Here is a 25,961-nt window from a genome sequence, read left to right as displayed (position 1 = left end):
CGCAAATTCATTAACAAAAAACTGTTACAAGGAAATGATAAGAAGACTGAAACGGAAATATCCAGTAGATTTATTAAAAATGTGGCCCCTTGCATATAAAATCGTCTATCAGAGGCTAAGACCAACTATGCATAATTCGAAACATGAAAATGTGAGCCCTACGTTGTTATAATTATGGAACAATTATTTGTGATTATTATTCAATAATAGGTACAAATAATAATTATAAAAAAACTTGAATTATAAAAAAACTTTGGAATATTGAGATTAAAATTTTTTTTAGGAAATAACGAGCTGCATCGAATAGTGCGTTACAAATGATATGATCCTATTTAAGAAAATGTATGTACGTTATCTTCATACAATCTTTATGCGTTCATCTAGAGAAAAACTAATTACGTATACTATCTGTCGTCGATCTTAAAACAATTCAATTCTAAACCATTTTTTTACACAGTCGCCAGTTTACGACTAATTTGCATTTATTGATTAAAATCGGCCACCGTGAAGAGATTTCAAACTCATTTACAATCAGCTTGTACTAATACAATCTAAACAAGCACAAATCGCATTCATGGCAAGCAAAAGATTTTTATACTGAAAATACCTAGATAAAACGGTGAAATTATTATACTAATTAGACTGTTATAACTTACGGATTACAAATCTGGTTTAATATACAATGTACAATGTGTAGGAACAATGCAGAATATCAGGATATTTGAGCTTAAATGTAACAGGGCGTGCCTCAACAAATACAAATCCCCAGAGTTAAACTATTTCAAATTATAATAATAATTATAGATATATTTGTTTTAAAATTGATGAAAATTCATTGGGCTAGAATTCATATTGCGTTATTTATCTCATTTATAATTTACTCTGTTTACTCAGATCACTTATATTGGGAAAAACAAGGACAGAAAGAGGAAGGAAAAACAGGATATATTTTCTTACAAGTATTTATTCAATCATTCTATATGTAACGCTGCTTTCTGCTTCATATTTTAATCCAAAAAATTAAGAATCCTTTGAAGAAGAGCCTCAGAAGTTATCTGGTAGAAAATGATGTTCGAATGTTACATGCGATAAAGCTCTGACCAAAAATAATAATACGCATTAATTTTCTTACGAATAAAATGGTTAATCCAAGTTTATGATTTCGGTGCAAAGTTGCAATTCTTTTATAAACACAATCAAAATACTTTTGCATTAATTTTTAAGCATTTCTCCGAGGTTTCGGTCTCAATTCAGACCTTTCTCAAGGAACAAGCCGTAGTTTAGAAATTATGCGTTTGCTTGAAAACACGTGTAAAATCGAGGAAAGCTCTTAGAAACGTATGTGGCATATGTCGGTTAACAGGCAACTGCTGGTCGATATACTTGTATCAGAATAGAATGATTATCAGAATAATTTTTTATGGGATTACCAAATGCATACTTAGATGCACTAGGTTATATATGTATAGAACAATAATAACACCCTAATAATTGTTTATATTAATAAAAAACCACATGATAAAAACTTATTTATGACCCTAACATAAATATGAATGACGCTTGATTAAGATATATGAATAAATTGCCAGTAGATGGTAATGGTAAGTATTAAGTATAGGTTATGTATACCAAAAAATATTGGTGATTATGAACAAATTTAGTACTTGCAGTATGTAAAAGAATTAATAATTAAGACACATGCAGATACATTTTAGTTGCAGTATTATTATCTTTAAATGGTAAATTGTACTTAATAAAGGTACGTTAAAACAGACAGTCAAGGGGCTGAATATTTGGTTTGTCTTCGTCGGTGTTTAAAACTAACAGCGATTCATTTTTTTGTTTATTTAGTAGACACTATTTTCTCTTTTATTGTTGGCACAGTCAAAACAAAAATATTTTGCTGTGTTCCTATTTTTTAAAATATTTTGTGTAACCAACGAGAGTGTTGTGATGGACGTCAGCATCGAAAGGAACTATTTAACAAAATCACAGAAAGTTTCTGTCGGAAGTCTTTATTTGTCTTGCGTTCAAGGTTGATTGCCAGACCTTTTTTGTTAGCGTACACTCTCGCGCCCCACTCTCACACTGCGTCCAAAAAAACCCCGTATCCATTTCATTCATCACCCCTTCTATCAGTGAAACAGTTCATGTCATCTCAAACTCCACCGAAGAATCGCTTACATTTGTTTGTGTCAAAGAAACTGTGAATTATTTCACTCTATTGGGATTTTCTATGACTCTTGAAGTACGACTCCAAGTGTCGTGCACAGGTATCCAGTAGTCAACTGTTGGATAATTTATTTTAACATATACACCGGCTGTAAGAAAATGTATGTCACCGCTATGCTAGACTGATTCTGCACATATAAACAATGTATATACGAAATCTATGTAAACAAGGTGTCTTTAAAGTCAAAAAATGAATTTATGTTTTTCATTGTATCGCGTTTTACTCATTACAAGGACCAAACTTGTCAAAGGAACCACGGGTTGAAATATCACTTTTCTCTTGGCAAGTGACGAAGTTTCACTAAATTTTGAATTGGTTTTATTTATAATACATTTGATCTTACCTTCACAAAGAGTATAAATAGCGTGTTGTTGTCGAAGCAGCAGAGAATTATGCCTCAGTCACTGGAAATTTTACATCCAGAGGTTCCAGATTGTGAGGATTTTCAGTAATTAAATTATTATTTCACTGGCCAGAAACAACTCCCTACTCGACAGAGCAACTCTTTACACGACAAGAGAGAGCAGGTCATCCTCGTACCCATGGACTCACGTAGAATGGTGGTAGACTACCATCACACATTGTAGTAGACTAATACCTGAAGGAGGCCCACGTTGCAAGAATAATTATGCCATTCGAAAAAGTTTTATCGCTGGATGCTACAGGAATTAGAAGAAAATTCAAGTTTTCTAGAAAATAGTCTGTTCATGGAGGCCAGCAGTTTTTCTATTAACAATTTACTCAACCAACAGAATGCTAAAATTTGGGCATATAGAAATCCTCACGTCATGATACAGAGATTCAATCAGAGACGTCTTACTGTCAACGCGTGGGCAACTAAGGACGTTTTACTGTCAACATGGACGACGCGCCGTCATTTTCATGACGTGAGTATCAATATTAGGGATTGATAAATGTTAAATAGAATAGTAACAGTACTGACTTTGTACGATATTTCAGTTTAAAATCTGAATAAAATTAATTCAAAATTTAATGAAACTTCATCATTACTTTCCAACTCGTAGTTCTGTTAACAAATTTATGTTCTGTGACGAGTAGAATACAATACAATGACAAACCGAAATTTATTTTTTTGACCTTGAAAAAAGCGGTCAAAGTCAATTTTGCAGCACCTTGTTTATATGAATTTTCACCAAATCGAGTATGCAGAATTGATCTAGCATAGCTGTGACATATATTTTCTTTTGCTCTGTACATTACTGTTCTTTTTGACTATAAGAATCAAGAAAGGGAGGAAAGAATTAATGGCAAAATTTTTTGCATCTTTCATCTATATGTGTGCACAACACCGACATTGCATTCTAAAGGTCGTGGAAAATCCTCAGAAAATCAGGTAACTCGTAGATTTCTCACACGTCTTCACAAATAGAATTTACATAAACGAAGTATGCAAAAAAGGAACGCAGCAAAATATATTTATTTTTGATATTCTAATAAGAAAAAAGAGAGAAACAAATAGTAAACCGAAGAGAATTAGTTACTGCTATGATGGGTCTTGTACTTACAATTACAATAAAAACAAAGCAAATATAAAGCAAACTTTTATAAATAGAAGTTATTTAGTGGACTTTAAACTTTGTATTTTAACACGAACTCTTTTACAAAAGTTACTTTCCAATCGATTAATAAAAGTTCTGAAGGATCATATATTGTTTAACCGATATTTTAAGGTAAAATATAAAATTTGAAATTATTCTTTTAATTAGCGTTATTTAATTAGCATTATTTAGGGAATTGAAAGCAGTGTTTTTGATATATTTAAATAATAGGGCATCTTTTAACCTATTATGGTAATAAAATAGAGTATTTATACAGACAGAGATATGTGCAAACTATTGCATAATAGAATCTTTGAACATTAAGACTGGGTATATTTATTTTGTTAAGTTGTAGAAGACAAAATAAGTTATAAATAACTCATTTCGAGGAAAAGTGTATTTCAAAATTTTAACAACAGGAATCTTATGTGCCTCCATACAAGAAATTTCTTTGATACAATTATAATTTCTTCAAAACAATAAATATTCCTCTTCATTTGGAAGTTTTGTCTATTTCTGAGGAAGTGAAAGGTTTCTATACAGAGTGATCGAAAATAGGCATTAACAATTTTAAGGGATGATTCTATGTGCTAAAATAGGACGAAGGTAAAGGTAGACAAAATTGTGTTTCAGGCTTCGTTTCAGAATTATTAATTGTTAAGAAATAACAAAAAAAAAAAAACGCCTAAGATACGCGTGAAACGTGTCTAATCCAGAACTTATTCTGGTCTAGCTCTAAGCCACATCGTCAATAGACTAAGTCCTAAGTCGGGTACACTTTACGTGAATTTTAGACGTTTATGCAATAATTAATAACTGTGAAACGAAACTCCAAATGCAATTTAGTCATTCTCGATTTTCGTCCTACTTTGACATGTAGAATTACCCCTGAAATTTCTGACACCTGTTGTTGAATACCTTGTATAAATGAAATGAAAGTTTCAGTAAATACATCATTTTGTAGCTGTTTTTTAGGTCAGTAAAAATAATAGTACAAAAATTACTGTTACTTTATAACTAATTGAAAATTTGAACAGTTTCATGTAATCCTCGTTCGTACCATAACTCTCTCTACCGCTTGGGCTATGCTACTCCATTGACATATCCTTTAATCGCACAGTGGAAAAATTTTCAAATTTGTGATAATTTATTTTTCATACACGAGAAAGAGTTATACCTCGCTACTTTGTGAGATCATTTCAGATGATCTCTTCTATAGCTCAAAAGAATCCGATCAAAGAACTCGAGGAACTGTTCGTAGGTTCCCCTTTGGTGGACAGCTTGGAAAGGGCAGCACATACTGACACAGCATGTAAGTGGTAGTGCCGCACAGGCTTTGGAACTGTGGTGTGGTATAACTCTCGCACAGTGCCTCTCGGTTACCATTCACGTAACCAATTTCATTATAAAAGAATAATCGAAGTGCGATATTTTTTCTTTGTTCACCTCTCATATGGCCATTTCTGATTTTGTCCAAATACTTTTCTGGCGCTATTTCATTATTTATACTATCAGAAAATGTCTCATTTATATTTTTGTTCCATTTTTATTATAATACTAATATAATACTAGTCTTCCTTTTCAGGAAGAAAATCAAATACATTGTTATTAAAGCAATTATAAGCTGATCTAAAACCTAAATAGTACTGTCTCCTTCCTGTGGTCATTTAATATATCTTTTTTACAGACTAATTTTTTATTACGATTGTAATATAACGATCATTCATTATAATATTGACCACTTTCTAGATGATTGTTAACATTTTATTAGGAAATACAGGACGACCTATTTGAGGTAATTACTTCTTATATTATAGCTCGTTTAAAAAAATGTTTTAAATACAACGTCACTTAAAAAAAATGTGTGGCCATCAAAATGTCTCCCTCGAAATACAGGAGGTTTTATTTTTAACATTTGTTGAAACGAGCTATAGTCTAGGAGATAATTAGGTGTGAATCTTCAAATGGGTCACCCTGTATAAGCATTTCAACTTTTTTATATACTATTCATGACCGAAATTTTTGGAAGTAGATACAAATTATGTTTCTGTGAAAATACGATTACTAAACGGAAGCACGCAAACCTGTTGTCATATTTCTGCCAATTAGTCGGAACATTCAGGTCGTTTTAGATTTAGATTTGAAATGTTTCCATGTTTTCCAGTGACATTTTATTTGAAATTCATATCATTCGTAACATTGTAGTCTTATTTTAGATTTAATCTAAATAACTTCGATAACTTTGGGTGTGATTATAAATTCTAATGTAGAATCATAGATTTATGCAATACTTCGTTAATGATAATGTCTCAATGTCACCAATTTTACTGGTTGTTAAATTTTATAGTTTAGCCTTTATGAAATTAAGTGTGTTTAACTTTTAACTGATATGACGCCAATATTGTATAATGTGGTAGAATCACTACAATTTCATTGTCAAAACTGGTTAATAATTGTACTTATAGCATTCACAGCCCCTCAATTTATAAGCCCAGATAGCACACCATGTTCTGAAGATGTCCATTTTATACCCATTTTATGCTTAAACGTTATATAACATAATGTGCACGTCTTAAAAATATTCGACAGTATACGTCTTAAAAACTTACGAAATTTACGTCCATAAAACGTCTTTAAAAAACTACATGAACGTCTTAAAGACGTCTATTTTTTGTTTGAATATTTTATACGCGTAATTTGGACGTCTTTAAGCTGTCTTGTGAATGTCTTTTAAGACGTCCTAGACACATTGATTCGTAACTTCGAACGTTTCAAATGTGTCTTTTGGACATTTCTGGAATTTTGCTGGATGTCCTTAAGACGATTTTAAGACGTGTCTGTGCTATATGGGAGGTGAGGTGGTACAACGTCTGTGACCCTATCATATCAGTTAAGGGTTAGATAATCTTTTCAGTTTCAAATTTATTTAAATGCTACAGCGCAGTCTACAAATTAACAATTTTTGTTGATTCTTGAGAAACTTTTTTTAAGACAATTAACTGTACAAATTTAGGTTCTTAAAAATTTAAATAGGTACATGTATCACATTTATTTAAAAAAAAAAAACAAAGTTTTTAATTTTTACACTTACGCCATTTTCCGCAAAAACACTTCAATTACTAAAAATAAATTGAGCTTTATTTGAAATATATGGTATTACATAAAGGTTTCTTCACCATAAAAGCTGTTAATGTACAAAAATGAATCTTTAACCTAAAAACAATAGAGACAAACGAAAATTAAGGGAAAGCATTCAAGATCGTCAATGTTAATTAAAAATAAATTCCTATGATGTTCTTTGAAAAACGTCTGTATCAAACTTTGGTAACTTTTACTATCTTTAATAGTTTTTATTGTTTAAAAAGTATTTTTGAAAAACAATGAATAATTTTTCACAAATCTGTTTAATTATAAAGAGAAGTCACTTTATTGATACGATTTGTAGCTTCTTTAAATAGTTCCTTCAGGATCTTATTGAAGTCATATTAATTTTATCAAGGTCGTTACAAGAAATCTCAACCTCTGTAATTATACGAGTATTTCATTCTGAGCATAATCGTACCATAATAAATTTTTTAATATAATATTAATACGAGGTTAATAAAATTTCTCTTATTCTACGTTAATGTTAATGTAATTTAGGAACTTCTGTAATTGTAATTATATGATCGTTTTGTATAATTTAATTATGATTTTCTAAGAAATATTGGCAGACAATTATACAGAGGAAGAACCTTTTTATTATTTCTATGTTGCAAGAATGAATTCTGTGGTGTACGAAAGTTCAGTGAAAAACGTCTATATCTTATAAAAAAAGAAGTATACAGGTAGTTTTTGAACAAATAATAACAAAAATATTCAATTTTGACGGCCTATGTATACTAAAGAATGATAGAACTATGAAAATAGTAACTTTAATTTTTCTAATTTAACATGAATTACGTACCTGTACCATATTTGCAAATTGATGAAATTGGGGTAGGGTAATTATATATATGAGAGTGTACGAAGGATTCTAAATCTGTTACCCTTTAAAATAGTCTCTGTAATAGGTTAAAGTATTTCTGACTCTTTTAGCGAAGTATGTAGGGGAGTTTGAGGTGAGGTAGAAGGTTGGGTAAGATGGCGTACGTCAGTTTTTGTTTTTATTGCTAATGTTCGCTGACTTTCTCTGTTATGTCATTTTTAACTGAGTATAAGTTTAGTATAATAAAGTAGATATAAGATGCTGCAATGGGTAAATTAAAACGAAATTACGATTTCACGCGTGTTGCTTATTAAAGTTTGGTATCATAAATTGGGGAACAGAAACTTAAATGAAGGTAAGTTTTGCATGGGCTACAAATTTTGCCTTTTATAAAAATGTAGAATTGAATATCATGTAGTGCTATAAAGTAAATTTCCAACTTTATTTTGGTATTGTTTAACCACATAACTCACAGAGGGTAAGATGGTTAATTTGTTAGCTTACCATATAATGACACATTCGCATTATAATTTATGCATTTTACTATTAGCCATTATAATGTCAGGAAGTTACATTAAAAATTCAAAGAGACGAGTTTGGGTACAGAAAGTTTCGTTAGCTACAATACAGGATACAAAAGGAAAGTGATATTGTGTTAATGTTTCATCTTCTTTGGAGTATTAAGTGCAGTGTTTCATGTGTTTCATCTGGTAACATGAATGTTAGATCATGTGTCGAATGACTAATTTGTTCACATGTCCAAGTTGTATTCATTAAATTAATATAACTATCTAGTCTGTTAACATCAGTATGTTCGCCATCTTCTCCAATTACAAACCACTTTTTAATTTTATACTACATATAACTGTAAAATTATTTATTTTTCTTTATATGTTTTCCTTACTAAAACATGTAAGGTTATGGTAAAATATTATTTCTTTGTATAATAAATAGAAATTACATTTATTTTTGCTTAGTATTGCCATCTTACCTCGATCTCCCCTATGATACAGAGGCGTTTATAAAACCTTTGTAATTTTGTAATTGTCTTCTTAAACTATGTTTATACTGAAGCACTATATAAAATTTATTCGCGGATGACGGTTCAGATTTATTCGTAACTAATTAATAATTTTTTACCGACTAAAAAATGTTATTCGCGAATAAATTTTTGAACCTTATTCGTTAATTAGAATAACTTTAAGGCGAATGAATTTTCGGATTAAGCGATATTGGCACATGTAAATGTCATTATAAAATTTTTGTTAATTAAGTTATTCGAAAATTTCTTATCTGAATAAGTTCTTATTCGAATAAAAAATTATCCATTATTTTTTAATAACTTCGTTTTATTCGTAATTCTTATTCGAGGATCTTACGAATAAAAACTTTTCGAAATATTATTCCAAGATCCGACGAATAAAAATTTATTGGACATGTTACTCGAATAAAATTTAATACGAATAATGGTCAAATCTGCTTTGTACCCTGATACGGTGTATAACATTTGAAACGTAGAGAAAATGGTACGTGACCATTATAAGTTATAAATTTCCTTCTGCGCCGTTTTTATAGTGGATGTATTATATTTTTAAGAAAAAATATATAGAGTGTCGCAGAACTGGTGGTACAAGCAGAAAGCTACTGATTTTACGTTTGATAAAATAACTCGAAAATATAGAATACAATTTTTTGGTTATGTTTCGTTTTCGAGAAAATTAAGCTTAATTTATCGGGTACAAGCATACGGAAGTACAGTTTTGGGTGCTCGAAGGGTATACGGGGTAAGGGGACAATTCACGATCTAACCATTGGCTGTCTCTACCGTAAGCTAGAAGCATTTCCCTTTTCCTGTTTACTCCTTGAATACCTAAAATGGTGCTTCGGTACTCTTGACTTCAGCTAAAATTCAAAGCCAATTTTCTCCAGAGCGAAACATGATATCAACAAATTTTGTTCTACATTTTCGAATCATTTTCTCGTGTGGAATTACCCACTTTTCGCTTGTACCACCAGTTCTAGGACACCCTGTATTTTTTTGTCCACTTTAACCTTGCGTACCTTACATCCGTTATAAATGGACGAAACATGCTCCGATTTCATCGAATTTAAATCACTTTCTATTTGCATAGGTAAAACAACATAATTATTTTACGTAAGTAAATATTAATTACTACCAACACAAGCATAAATTAACATGTCATTTGGGATTACCAAATTATTTGAATGAAAAAGTGGTACAGAGAATATGAGTTAAACTGAAATAAAAATTAAATATTTACCTTTTCTACTTTAAAGCTGATAGTTTTTTTTTGCTGTAAAAGATGGATTCCATATGTTACTGTCTCTCAAGAAGATCAGACCTCTGTCTTCGAAGATCACGGACACTCTCGAGGTGTGATCATCTTGAGAGGTAAAACTGTAGGAGCAAAGTTTTCTGAATATGTCTATACAAATGTAAACATTTTCTATTAGTCTGTAGGGTTATGAGTTTTTATAATGAACATCAAACTGATCTTTCTACCAAGTACTTTTCGAAAATAATAATGTACCGGGCAAATGTAACCTCGAAGGTTGAAAAATCGTATCAGTAGTAATACTTATTGTATATATTAATTAGTAAAATATAGTAAATGACAGTGACCACGTGACTTTGTCAAGCAGTGCAGAAAATAACATATTTCATAAAGTATTGATATTATAAATTAGTCTAACGTTACGCTATATGTTTCTAGATCCCTTTTTGATAGTACCAAAATATCCATATCAAAAGAGTAGGTTTTCAGATTAAAAAAGACATTAGTATCGAGGAAAGCTTTATAAATATAGTCAAACAAATTGAATATTTATTTCATTAGGAGCGCTACTTAAAAGGCAATAAATTATTCTTCTATTATTTCTTCATTATAGATTAATATTGTAGACAGACTTTAAAATGCTACTTCCCATTAAGCAACCTGTACCTTTATTTATTACTTATAAAAATAACACATTTACATAAAGTAATCGTTAAAATAGTATACAGAGTGAGCCATGCAATTGGGATGAGTTATATTTATTACGGATTATATAATACAAATACACTCTTTTTTTAATTGAAACGTATATTTTTATTACTCGTACCGATTTGTTAGGATATTCTGCATAAAAGAGTATTTAGGTAGGTACAATAGTTAGAAATCGATCTTTGTAAGCACTTCATACAACGTTTCATAAAGTTCTTCAAGACGGTTTCGATATAGCCACTGTTTATGCTTGAACAATGTAGTTTAATTAGTTTTTTCAAGTCTTTCTTAAAAACAAACGTAAATACATTCTATCTTTGAGGTTGTTTCTGTAGCTGCCTTGAAAGAACGAATTAAGCTGGATTGTTCAAACATAAACAACGAGCACGTTAAAAGTGTTATGAAAAACAAAAGGAATGGTATATGAAGTACTTACTGTATGAAAGTAGAACATTTGAATATCTTTTATAAAGTAGCTAGACCATACATCAAAAATATGAGATATCTCACGAAATATTGATTTCTTAAACAGTATACCTCAATACTTTTTTTTCAATACACAGAATATTCCCAGGAATCGATACGAATAAAAACCTAGGCGATTCCATTTATAAAGAGTACATTTGCAGTTTTTAGATGCATTGTTGTACTCTTAAAAATAGTGAAATTGCAGAAATATAGGCATTATCATAGCATTCAATTTTTCTCTTTACAGTTTTCTTTTATTTCTCATCAAATTTGAGATATGATTTGTTCCAATCGCATGACTCACCTTGTATACAGGGTATAACAAATATCTGAGGTTGTAAGGCAAAATGACTTAAGTCACATGTTTCTTTTTTCGAAATATTAGCGTTTAGAGTTCTTAATTTCAATACTGTTTTATGAATTTGTGCCTCCTTTATTCTTTATTTTAGTTAAAAGAATTCTTTTACTGTCTTTTTTTTTGTTTAAGAATATAAATTCTATATCCTACATTTGAACTAAAGTCTTAACTCGAATCTTTTGAAAATCTGACATAGGTAATTTTGCCTTGCTGCCACAGAAATAGCTTTCAAAATTCTAAATTATAAGGGGTGGTAGGAGATCCAAATTAGAACACAAGATGTTCTGGGACCTAATGTTGGATTGTCCTCAATTTAGCAATACTAATACCTTAGAGATGATGTTCGACTATCACTAAAAAGGTTAAAGACCGTATTTATTACTGTCAATGTACAAGTTCTGTAATAATGAATTAGTAAATTAGAATACATTTCGCATGAGTTTACGTGTAAACCGAGTCGTCTTAATGCTAGGGTGGGAAATTATTGTATCTTTTTTTTAAATAAACAATACTGGGATAATGTTGAGTTATATTAAATGTTAAAAAATGGTCATTTTTTAATTTACTTAAAAATAGAAAGTGCATGTAGAAGCTTTCACAATGTCTTCTAAAAAACAAATAATGTCCTTAACCTAAAAGTCTTTTATCATTTCTTAATAATAGTAGCTTAAATAAGCTTTATATAAAATTCGATGATTTTAAGTCTTTAAGTTTAGCATACTATTCGAAGACCAATGTTACATATACGTAATCCCGCCAAAAATAAATGTATTACTTGTTCAGTTTTTGCGAACTAAAATATAATATTACGTATATCTATATACAACACCGTGTGTGAAAAGGTTACAAATAATGGGAAAATTGGCAGAAATGACTGTCAATGCGTGAATGTGATGTCGCTCAAACTCACCTACCATATTTCAATTTGTTGTTCGAACATTGAAGCTCTTATAACGTAACTGGTCAGAAAGCTAGCAGGCGAAACGACCGAAGATTTAAATTAAGCATAACCGAATTACCTTAAAATCAATGGGAACAGTAACTAACGCGCGTTCACCAACTTTGCATCGACATACATATGTAAGAATGGCTTCCAATCCTTTTACTTTTGCGTATTAATACATGTGCAAAGCATTTTAAACTAACTCAGTGCTGCAAATGTTATTCCATTTTAAGTAAAATTCTATTATTTGATTCCATTTCAATCTTCATTCTTCAATCAATATCATTCATTTCAATCTTCAATCAATAACGATGTTGCAAATTGGATTTCGAAGTTCCCACGTATATTAACACTAGAAATACTAGAGGGGTCAAAAGAACTCACACAATTACTCCTTATAAATATATTATTCTGCAAAAACATTATACTTTTTCTTCTTTAATGCTGAATATAACTGATTATCGTTCCTTTAAGTTATGTATACTGTCAATGATCTGTAACTTTAACACTCTGATAAAAATAGCATACGTTAGCGTCATTAGTCTAGTGTTAGGCCACTGCAAACCAGCGTTTTTTATCGCCGCGGCGATTTGGCGCAGCGCGTTGTAGCAACAAGGACAATTCCCAATTTTCAATCGAGGGAAACAAGAAAAGACATTCGAACACAACTTGGAGGCACGTTTGAGGCAAATTGTAGCAGCAAATTCACGCAAAGTGGCGAAACAGAATCTGTGTTCTTATGAAAATATACAAATGGTATATTCAAAATGGTACAAGCTATTTTGAAATTATTAATAAGTTTGGAATACTTCTATCGAAATATTTGAAACACATTTTCATTCGTCTAATAATTATTTTGACAAGGAAACGTTTTTTTTATAATGAGATATTATTGATTAGTTTATTCAACTATTATTACGAAATTAATTCTTAACTATTGACATGGTAGACTCTACGTGATATATTTTTATTGTTTTCATTTAAACATCAAAGACATCATAATGAAGGTTGGAAATACATGGCACACCTCATTTTTACATTTTAATTAAAACCACATTAATTCTAAGAATGTTTGATGTCAATAGGTTTTAATTAAAGTTTTTCGTTCTTAATATTAGGTGTATGTAGTACAGAGTTAATATTAATTGTAAGGCAAGATACCCAAGACATTTCTTCGACTGTGCAGAAGTGAACTAATTTTATGATAACAAATGTCTGAATTCATAGATAAGATGAACAAGAGCTGTAATTGTTTTTTTTTATTCTATGTATGTCTATGTTGATTGACTTTTTGTTTGATTCTATGTAAAAATGAAAGTTTAATTAATACTAAGTCGAAATTGCAGGTCTGCCTAAGTATTTCCTGTCGCGACTATTTTTAATTAAATTAATTAGAGGGGTAAAATTACTATTTTTGTACTTGACGGAAGATCCTACTGAAATTTATAGAAGATGTAAATAAATTTAAATAATTTAAGAATTTATTGATGTGCCTAAGATCAGTTTGAACTTCCCGGCAGACCACTTTGAAGGGTGGGTTTGACAGCATTCAGCTTGTGTTATTGAATATCACGTTAAGTACTTAATTTATTTATACTAATTTTGGAGTTGTGGCAATGTAGTCGGTAAAGTGCAGATTCATAACCTCAGGGGTCACGAATTATAATCCCTACAAGTAACAAAATATTTTTTTTCTTTCCTTTTCTTTACTTCTATATTTCTTTTCTCTCGTTTTTTAGTTCATTTTTCTTTAATAATTTCTTTTTAAACATATCAAGATTAATAAAATCGAATACAGTGAGAAGGAATAATTTCTAAAATTATTCGATATACATATATAATTATTCGATAAATTATTCGACATACAGTTATCTTCTTCATCTGTAAAAACGCTATTAAAATAATTAATATCAATTTTAGGCATTAAAATTAAAGAAGAAAGAGAATATGAAGTTCGATGACGTAAGTTAAGTACTGAGAAACACATCTTTCAAAGTGATCTGCTGGGTGACTCACCAACAAATTCTTGAACACTGTAAATTTATTTACATTCCTTACAAATTTCATTAGGATGTTCCGCCATGTAAAAAAGTAGTAATTTTAGTTCTCTAATTAAATTACTCACAAAAATAGTTGCGACAGAAATACTTAGGCAAACCTGCAATTTTGTGTTTAGTGTCAATTAAACTTTCATTTTTGCATAAAATTAAACGGATGTTTTATGACGTCCAAATTTTGCGATGGCCTCTCCGCTTATTTATTATATTAGTTTTTTTCCTAGGTCAAATATGACTAAACTATTGAACTTTACTATGAACAGTTAGTTTTTATAGATGTTTGTCTCTGGATCCACAGTTGGTGAACGTGTGTTGGATGTTATCCCATGTAACAACGATATTATAGTACATACTTTGCTCGATTTCAATTTTTAGTTGATTTACCAACTTATTTTCTCTGAAGAAAAATATACATTATAACAGGAAAAGCATTAAATAAATTTCTGTTTATTTAAATCATTTCATTAGTGGTGTTTATAAAAATACGAATTTGCATAAACTTCCACAGTCTAGTCCATACCCAGATAGCACACGATGTCTTGAATACGTCTATTTTATGTTCATTTTATGCCTAAACGTCTTACGACATAATATAGACGTCTTAAAAACATCCAAGAGCGTACATCTTAAAGACTTGCAAAGTTTACGTCTATAAAACGTCTTAAAGACACGCTACATGGACGACCTAAAGACTTACGCCTTTGGACGTCTTAAAGATATCTATTTTTTGTCTGAACGTCTTGTAGACGTAATTTGGACGTCTTTAAAATGTCTTATGAATGTCTTTTAAGACGTCCTAAAGACAAACTGATTTGTAACATCGGACATCTCTGAGACGTTTTTTAGACATTTTTAGGACTTTACTGGATGTTTTTAAGACGTTTTTAAGATGTCTCTGTGCTATTTGGGTATAATACAGAGACATTTTAAGAACGTTTTGAAAACATCCAGTAAAATCCTAAAACTGTAAAAATGGTGTCTTTGAAATATCCGAAGTTACAAATCAGTATGTCTTTAAGATAATTTCAAAGATATTCATAAAACGTCTGAAAGACGTCCAACTTACGTCTATAAGACATTTAGCGAGAACATAGACGTTTTTAAGACATCCAAAAGCGTAAATCTTTAAGAAATCCATGTAGTGTGTGTTTAAAACGTCATATGGACATAAATTTCGGAAGTCTTTAAGACGTACATTGTCGGATGTTTTTAAACGCTTAAATTATGCCATAAAACGTTTAGGCATAAAATGGATATAAAATAGACATCTTCAGGTGATTAGGTGAGTTCAAAACTACATTGAACTCATTTTTGATAACTATACCATCGTTTTTCAAGAAAGTCATATGGATATAATTTCTCGTTTGCGACGTATTTAAAGGTCCTGCACGAATTTTCCATTTTCAAGTAAGGCTAAAAATGGCCTTTTCTAACAGCCTTCTTTCTGATTTGTCGTTTTGGATACCCTTTCGTTCGTTACGCAATCTTTAGTCTCGCAAGGGCGAACTACAAAGAAAGTGACGGGGATAACGAGGATTCTTTTCTGGATGTGACTAACTGATTTCGTTGGAAGGCAATACGTTATACATTCACACAGAGAGAGATCAACAAGAGATGTCAGCAGCATAGGTTGAAAATCAAAAATGAAAAATTGCGTTTAAGGCTTTGTTTCAGAGTATTCAGATTTATTAAGGTAGTTCTTATGTAAACGTCAAAATACAGGACTTCGCTCAAATGTTAAACAAAACTACTTTGGATTATAAGAAACCCTTGAGCAAAATATAGAATCGATTTGTCACAGAGTTATTGAGAAATTCTTAATAAAAGTTGCTGCATTTTAACACAGGTTTTTCCTTTACTTTTTTTTTGTCTGAAACTGGCAAATTATACAAGGTATAACAAAGGATGGTAGGAGATCCAAATTGAAGCACAAAATGTCCTATGATATACTGTCCGATCTGCTTTCATTTTGCAATAATAATACCTTAAAATTAATATATCTATATGCCAAATTAACAATCGCAGCAATTTTCTACTTAATAAAGCAACAAATTTTTAATACATTCTGTTGTATCTCATATGGTTTAATTTTTATAATGCTTTAAAAATCTAAAATGTTGGTAGGAAATGAATCTCGGATTTTTAAAGCTTTATAAAGGTTAAGCCGTATGAGATATAGCAAAATGTATCAAGATTTGTTTGCCACACTTCTGCCTCTCAATATATCTGCAAAAGTAAAGAATTTTCTGACCTTTAGTTTAGGATATAGATATGTTAATTTTAAAACATTATTATTGCAAAATGAAGGCAGTCGGACACTATGTCATAGGACATTTTGTGCTCCAACTTGAATCCTATCATCTCTCAAAATATTGAAGGTTATGTTTGTTACACCCTGCACTTAAAAATCGTATCAGAATTGACACGAAATTATATTGAAATGTCATGAGGTGATTATTAATTTCCGTAAAACTGTCCTCATAATTTTTTTCGTAATTGGTAATGAAAAAAGACATTTATGTAAAGAATTTTTTGAAGTTAGTTAATTGTAGCTAATACTATTCAATTGCATATTCTATTTTCGTATTACAATAATTTATATCAACATTTAACGTTTCTGGGTAATTCTAAATAATGTTAAAAATTATTACTATAATTTAGGTACTATTATATCACTTTTATATTTGTTATTTGTTGACGAACTTGCATTTGATTAGCATAGTTGATTAGGAACTACCTTAATTGTTGAGAAAGCGGTTAAAATTTCCCCGAAATGTCTGAGTAATTTGGGACTTATTCCACTGACTTCGTTGTGTTTGACTTGTCTAGTGCACGTCGGCAGTAGCTAGAATAAATTCCAAGTCAGATAGAGACCTATATCTCACGCGAGTTCGAGAAATTTTCTTAATAATTAATAGATCTGAAACGAAGCCTCAAATGTATTTTCATAATTCTTGATTTTCATTGTATTTTAGCAAGTAAAATTGATCCTTAAAATTTTCTACACCTGTCGTCTAACATCCTGTATAGAATATTTTCCAGTTTTTCATGCATATTTCGTCAATACATTTTATAGGTAAAAATAAGACTGCAGTGTTATATAACAGAAAATCCATAAGAACTTTATTAAGAAATTATGACAAAAACGTCATATAATTGCTGTATCATATTTCAACGTGTCGCTCGTCTTTATCGATGCTAGTCTGTTGTCGACTTACTATTAAATTCACTAAGGATAGAGTTCTGTTATAATGAATTTTAATACAGTAAATATGAAAAGGAAACTGTTGTATTTTTTGAAATTAAACAAATTGATTGCAGACATTATCTATATCTGTTGATGAATATTATATGTTCCTAAGATACAAAAGGTTCTACTGTGCAAATGTATATTGTATAATACAGGATATTCAACTATACTTGGCTGTTTAGTCAATAAATTTAAAGGATTATGATCAGATGCTTTGTACTATCTTAAATTGGAGAAATTTTTCCAATACCGCGAGGTTACTAATAGGAGTCTGATAAAGGGGGATGAAAATGGCTATTAACGTTTAGCGATCTCTATAACTCTTAGTTATAATGTTAATTATATTCATTCACATAATCCAGTTTCCTTCAGCTGCGTTAGAAGGTGGATTTTCAAAGGAAAAGCTACATGTTTGAAAATTTCATTAAAAATGTGTCTTGTGTATTTATAAACATAACAAAAGAAAATAATTTTTATACAAAGAAAACAGTTGTTGTACAAATTACTTAATTTGCATTTAACTATTAATCCTGGAATACAAAAAATAAGTCTCCTTGAATGTAATTATTTTATTTAAGATTGTTTCTTTTCTTAAGATTTAATGAACGCCTTAGATATGTCGATTAACTCTATTGTAACGAGGCAGTTCATTTTCATTTATGATACACCAAAACATATTAATATAATATATAGTTCGATGTATAAATTTGAATTACAAATGTAATGAAAAACATTGCTCGCAAAACTTTAATTGTAAAATCATGGACTCTATTTAGAAAAGGGATAAATGAGTTGGTGTAATGACGCAGTGGGCTAATTATATTCATGCTAATATTAGTTTCAAATTGTTGAATCCTTTATATTTTTGTGTTCAAAATAAGAAGTTTGAACGATTAATTTACTATTTATAGTTGACTGGAAGTTACCTATGCAGGAAATTCTTTTGAAGTTAAAAAATAATTCGATTAATATATATCTATTAAAGTGTCACAAATATTGTCTTAGAAATACTATATTGCCTGTTTCATGACTTTTAGGAGAATAAGATAATGTCGCTATTTAATCTAAATATCGTTGTTTTTGTACTAATAATAACTCTTTTAAAACATAAAAAAAAAATGACTCTAAAAAAGCAAATTTTTGGGTATGACATTGTTATGTTAGTCATTGGGTTACGTCAATTTTTAGAAATTTCAGGGGGTGATTCTACATGTTTCAATAAGTCAAAAAGGAAGATACCTGAAATTGAGTTTGAGACTTCGTTTCCGAATTATTAATTGTTAAAAAAATACCTAGAATATGTGTGAAATTTGTCTGACACGGAACTTGTTCTACTACTCTTTCTGTCTCTGATTCGAGATTTATTCTACTACTCCTTCTGTGTCTGACTTAGAGTTTATTCTACTACTCCTGTGTCTGATTTGGGATTTATGTTACTACTTTTACTGTGTCTGACTTGGGACTTATTCCACTGACTTTTCAGTGTCTCTCCTGACTACTGCACGCCGACAGTAGAACAAGTCCCACGTGAGACATATTTCACACGAATTTTAGACATTTCTCCAAACAATTTTTTCTATTTTCATTTTTGTCTTACTTTAAAAAATTTATTTAGAAAATGTCTGACACCTGTCGTCGAACACGCTGTACAATCATTACAGGCGCAACTTATGTAATAATAAGACATTGATTCAGAGTTAATTACCTTTTGTTCCTAATTTATGCTACAAATCGTAGACATTTGGATCTTCTAACAATGGCAGAAATCGTATCTCGTAATTTTGAAACAATCGCTTCCATCACTTTAAATTCCACCTCTCGTATTCTCATAACGTCAGCTCACACGGCTTCAACCTACCTTCTACATCGTCTTCTTCGTGCTCGTCGTTTAGTTTCCCGGTAGTAGGTCATGATCTTCTTAGATGCGTGGAATTGTCGCAACGAAACTCGTTATCTCGTGTCTAGAAACAGAATAAGCCATCTAACCTCAATGTGAGGGAGAAGAGGACAGATGTAGTTCAATAATATGACAAATGAGAAGCGAATATAATTGTTCTACAGAAATGGAAGCTTAATTTATGCTCATTACATGCTATAACATTAGTTAACATTTATTCAGTTCTATGGTCAGTTTTTATTTCAAAACATTCAAAGAATATTTTTCTTACGATCATGATATGGATATTCACTTCTTAAAATATTTACTATTACGCACATTAATCCATAATAATAATTAAAATTAAACACATTGGTCGTAATTAATTATAAAATTTTTCGACGAGTTTCGCCTATATTTAAAATCATAATGTATTGTCGACAAACGATTTATTGAACAACGAAATATAAAGAAAATATGAAAATATTGTTTCTGCTACGATAAAATTTTCACTGATTTTAATAACTGCATGGAAACGTGACCTTTCCCCTGGTTGAAATTGATAAAAACGCGAATACAATAGAATTTCATAAAACATCTTTTGTTACAGCTCCATAAAAATTAACCAGCATTATAAGCACGCGATACGACCGATTACGATGCCCTGGACGTTGCTCTAACGAAACTCGTTACCTGGTACCAAGGACATCTACAAGCAGGCAAGAGGGATGCGACGGAGCAGTCGACCAACCAGCTGTAACGAAGAAAGAAACAAGAACTCAAGCGGCATGAACTTAAAGAGAAACAAAGATTAGTGCAGGCTTCTGGTTGTAAACCTCCTTAAGAAGAAGCAAGATGGAAATATACTAAGGGGTTCAGCAGGGACATCCACAGATAGAGAAAGAAACGAAGGAAGGAAAAATAGAGTGAAAGTGATAGAAGGAGAGCGAGAGGGAGAGAGAAATACAGAAAGGGACACTGTAAAGGGGGACAGTTGAAACGAGACCTGGCACGAGGGAGAGAGTACGAGAAACGGGTGGAAGAGGTGGAGGAGGAGAAGGAGGAGAAGGAGAGATTTGTGAAGGTACGAGAAAGCAGCAGAGGTAGCAGCAGTGGCAGCAGCAGTGCCCGGGCATCAGGGCACAGTTTGATCGGCGCAGGCGCCAGCCGGTAGACAGTTCCTGGTGCGGGCTACAGGCGGCAGAGGGTAGAGAAGCAAGGGAAATGGGTGTCGGAGGGTGCCCGTAGGAAGTTTATCGGTGGCGAGTGGTGGTGGGTGGAAGTGGTACCTTCGGGAGGTGGGGTTGTAGGTGGACGATAGAGGTGGAAGTAGGAGCATACTACGTATACCGAGGATTTCCAGGCAGCAGACAGTCTACGGCCCGGGACCGAGGGAGAGCTCGCCGAGAACCCCTCTCCCCTATTGATATGTGCAAATATTGTACATTGGAGTGTCAGTGGCCTTGAATGTTCTTCAACATTAATCCCCCTTCGTGGAAAAGACGGTTCCTCCTAATGACAATTTAATGTGCTACCCCTTAAGACCTTGTTTCTGATGTTTCCGTTTGTATAGAAATTGTGTGATCGTTGACGTTATCAGTCGAGTGGATGCGGGGAGACCACTGATCGGGAGTGAAGTGAAGGAAGGACTAGCCGAAGAGAAGGAAGAAGTGAAGATGAGCAGAGTTATTCGGCCGGGAACTGCTCGGAGCACGTGTCTCGCACGCAGAAGGCGCTCCGAGCGGCATCAAGTGCGCTAATCGAGGACCGATCTACGAAACATAGTGAAACGAAATAATAGAACGCTGCGTCACGAATCATACGCCATTCCATTTTAAGTCCAGCAACGTCTTATTCTTTTTTCAAAGGGAACGGACAAGCAGGAATGACAGGTCGTGTTGTTAGCGTCTCGAGAACGATCTCGATGATCGCTTTGTTGGGATTTCTTTTGATGTTTGTCGGAATCGAAGGCATGGGACACACTGGTGGGCACACTCTTGATCGTTCTACATATCATCAACGTAAGTTTGTCAATCCGCATCTGTTTATAATCATTTCAGTTTTTATTTTACTAAATGATTTTTGTTTCAATTCATTTATTTCGCAAAGTAACATCCTTAACGTTTATATTTATAGTTATGTCCATAACGTTCAGCTCTTTACCTTTTCTTTTTCGAAAGGATAAAAAATCGATGATTAATCGAAATATGTTGGTTGAGAAATAAGAATTAAGTAGTGCTTTATTTATTTTAATCTAGAATGAATAGACCGATGTAGATCAATTGCAGATCAATGTATTATTATGGAATTTATAGGAAATCGATAAAACTATTAGTAAATAAAAGTGTAAATATGAATATATAAATAATATATTAATAATATAACAAATAGAAAATTGAGAGAAATTTAAAAGAAAATATGCAGTTTTAGTAAGAACTGAACAGAGTGTAAATGAAGCTAAGTTACTGTCATAGATCGGATTCCAGAGAAATGCCTCTGAATTAATTAGCATATTCTAATTAACCCAAACAATTATATTTTAATTTGATCACATTATGTGACACAGACATTTCCTTCAGGTAAACCAGAACTTAGTAAATTTATATTTCTAGACTATTAGTAGCTTATACTTTTTCATTGAAAAAATTTTAAAAAAGTAAAATGTCGAACATATTCTTCTAAAATTTAGCAATTTAACAACGAATTTTAAATAAATCAAATATAGGAAAAAATATAAATACACCAATTTTGTGTGTAATAGAAGCTTGTTTAGGATGCAACATAAAACTACTCAGAATGTGCACGCAATACATACAACACGTATGGTTAACTGAAAAGCGCGTATATGAATTTTCGACAAGCTGTTAGGAAATGTCCATCACTGCTCAATCATTTCGACAGTTTTTTGATGTTTCAGTAAGCGATACAACGTTAAAAACTCTTACTTACGCTGTATGAGGTACCTTTATATGTGAATGTATGTATATCTGCTGAATATTACTATGTTAGTTCAATTTTCGGGATTTATATGTTATACATGCGCGTTTTATTTTATCGAATTGTATCACAGAATTAAATAAAGAAACAACGAGCTTAACGAGCTAATCAGTATCAGAAATTACTTATGTCTGAAACGTAATGATCACGATAAACAAAAAGGTAAGTAAACGCCGGAGCGAGTTAAGTTGCGCAAGTAAAAGAAATGTACGGATCGCTGCTAATTAAAAGCAAATAGGAAAGCAAGAAAATAATGGCTGAAAACTGTGACTTAACGTGTTATGATTCGTAGCACGTAAACGTGTAACTTAACGAACTGTCCGAATTGGCACTTTTAGTACGCAAAGTCGAGTCAGAGAAAAAGATTGAAAATGTATTCCCCCGGCGATCATTCAACAGTTCGTCATTTAGAAACCACAGGCAAAAAGTCATTTCACAGCCGGTACATTTTTACCCGTCGCACCGAAACGTGTCATATTCTGCTGCTTACCGTATTTTCCAGAACTTAATGCCTCGAATATCTTTTTATTCCTTTCTTCTTTTTGTCTCTCTTCTCTACTGGAGACCAAAACAAATTCTACAGGGCATAAGCGCTTCAATATTTCTGTAGCTGCAAGAATGTACACTGTGCAGAGATGAGAAGTCTAACAGAAGGAAAGCGAGCTCGATTGGCTTTAGCACGATGTACTCTCTATTTTCTTATATAGATACTTATGAGATTAGGCATTCGTCACTAATTCATAGGCAGAACAACGTAGGCAGAGCCACGCGGAATCAGCGGAGTACTGCTTTTGCCTCTGTGCCATCCCGCTGGGCTTCTCGTCTTTGCGCTGCATGTAGAGATAGTTTATTCAATGGTATTATTTTAGTCCTTGTCATGTTTATCTTCTTAAAGTTTGATAGTGTTTGAATCATTGCTTCTGGAACAGGTCCAATAATTTTAACTTCTAAAGTCATATATATATTACATTATTTAATGAATCAAAGTGTTTCAGAAAATACATATGCGACGTGAATAAGTTGCTACAGCAATATATTTTGTAACTTGTTTATTAATGTTGTTACTGTCCAAGCGAGGGCTCGCAAAGTCCTTTGGGATTCCCCCACTCCCGTTCCCATCGTCGGGGAAACTGCGTGATGCAATAAGGACTTCATGTTAGATTAGCGTCTCTATTTTCTAGAAAACTGAAACAGTATGCACAGCATATTATGCAGAGCTGAAAAGAAGCCTCGTGAGCTGGCACAGGGATAAGAGGAATCCCTCGATCTAGGGATCAATCTTTGGCCCCTCTATGGACACACTGGGTCCATTTTGTGCGCAGCGAATTGCGATTTTTTTGTGAAATTCTTCTGAATGTTTATTATTCCCAAGTAATTCTGTAAACATTTCATTTTAGTAGCGAGGGCACGTTAAACTAGAGACTTTAATAAGTATCCCAGAATTTTTTCAAATTTTTTGAAAGCTTAAAACAGTACAAGAAATAGTCAAGGACAATATGGACCCACTGTGCTCACGAGAGGCGTGGAAACCAAGTGTGGCTTAGGACTAATAGATAGATTAACCCATGGAGGGTTAATATGTGTGATCGCTTTGACCAATAATTGCTACAGCCGAAGCGTGTGAGACGAGGCGCGATAATTTGTACTCTGAACAATTAGATCCACATTTCTTTCGCGGGACTCCTTCCTAGCCCTGTACAGTATGTATTAGCGTTTTGAAGGAACGATTGGAAGGGGAAGCAGGTGAGTAAGGGGCCTCACCGCTAGGTAGCGCTGATTTACATATGGCAGATGTATTTCAAAAGCGTTAATTAATTCCAAAGAAGAAAATTTTCGAGTGTACCTAATGCTATGAATCTGTTTGATAAACATACCACTATTCATTATAAAAATTTTACTAATCAAACTGCGAAAATCTAAAGTTCATTCGAAGAACTTAATATAAATTGCAAATTATTTAAATAATTACAAGAAAATGTAGATGATTTTCGAATAACGCATATCTGTTCTTCAGACGAATTATTCAAGCAAGATAATTTTCTTTAGGTAAAACTATTTTTTATGTCAATATTATTTATTTAGGAAATAATTTTCTTTTAAGCTCATAAATAGTTTTTTATTTCTTCTGAAGAACGTATTTTTTTGAGTTGTGCCACTTTATCATATTTGTATTCGAAAGTTTACAGAACGTAAAGAGAGAGGAAAATTGCTGTAAAAAATAGTGATTAAAGCTTTGTCGTGTTAAGAATGACTGAAAATTTCGTTTTAAAGTTGTCAATGATAGTTTAATACTTTGCATTGGAGATTTACATTATGCCTTCATAATGGCCACTTAAAGACACTAGTCGAGTACAAAGGGTTAAGTTAAGTTGTCATCAAGAAGTCTTATTAATCACACTTCCTATTCGCCACATGAACCTTGATAACTCCATAGATTTTGTATTCATTTATTTAAATTTTGTATATTTTACATTTCTTAGTTAGATATACTGTTGCATATAATATCATAATTTTTATCTTAACAAGGCTATTAAAATTCTAAGTAATAAGAGTATATTTATCTTAGTAGTTGCAAGAAATAGTAAAAAATTTTATTATAGAAAATTAAGGTTAAGTTTTTTAGAGTATTTCAGCTCCTTCTTAATTGTAAAAATAGTTTATTATTTTAATAATAATTTCGTTAACAATATTATTCTTGGAAGAAATTTGACTATAGAGTACAGAGATTCAAAATTGTGAGATTCAAAATATGTATAGGCCTGTATACAATTGTTCTGTACCTATACATATAGCATATAGAATGTAGTAGACATTGAGTATAAGTACGAAACATCTTTTGATGATCGTCTTAACATAATAAGGTACCTTTTCATGACATTTCTATGCGCACGTATAGCTTATGTACATACCATTAAATTGTATGGAGCAGTTAGAATTTGTGTTCGTCAAAAATTCGTGATTAAAAAAAACTTTTGTGGAGATCGATGTTATGAATTTTTCAACTTCTACAGCAAAACGTGATGATTTTGTAATTTATTGGCGTTACATAATTCGATCTAGCCATTCCACAGTACCTAGATATTTGTACCGACATCCAACTTTATTCATTACTCCAATAAATATTGCAAGTTTAATGTATGCAACAGTTTCACTTATCAAGAACCACGTATGAAATATGAATATTATAGATTACGTCTATAATCCTTCATATTCCGCCCCATCTGCTAATTTTGCTGTAATCTGTTCTT

The 25,961-nt window shown here is 31.8% G+C and overlaps 1 protein-coding gene across 1 annotated transcript in view; it reads left to right on the top strand.

The window, feature by feature from the left end:
- LOC143187390 (lachesin) overlaps positions 1-25,961 on the top strand; it is a 184,277-nt gene that overhangs the window by 29,098 nt on the left and 129,218 nt on the right. Inside the window, exon 2 of the mRNA XM_076391600.1 lies at positions 20,327-21,737. Coding sequence (XP_076247715.1) covers positions 21,602-21,737 — 136 coding nt within the window. The 5' untranslated portion in view covers positions 20,327-21,601. The remainder of the gene's footprint in view (positions 1-20,326; positions 21,738-25,961) is intronic.

Source organism: Calliopsis andreniformis, unplaced genomic scaffold (assembly GCF_051401765.1).
Source record: "Calliopsis andreniformis isolate RMS-2024a unplaced genomic scaffold, iyCalAndr_principal scaffold0022, whole genome shotgun sequence".
NCBI lineage: Eukaryota > Metazoa > Arthropoda > Insecta > Hymenoptera > Andrenidae > Calliopsis > Calliopsis andreniformis.
Note: the sequence above shows the minus strand (reverse complement) of the source record. Positions and strands in the feature narration are given on the sequence as shown.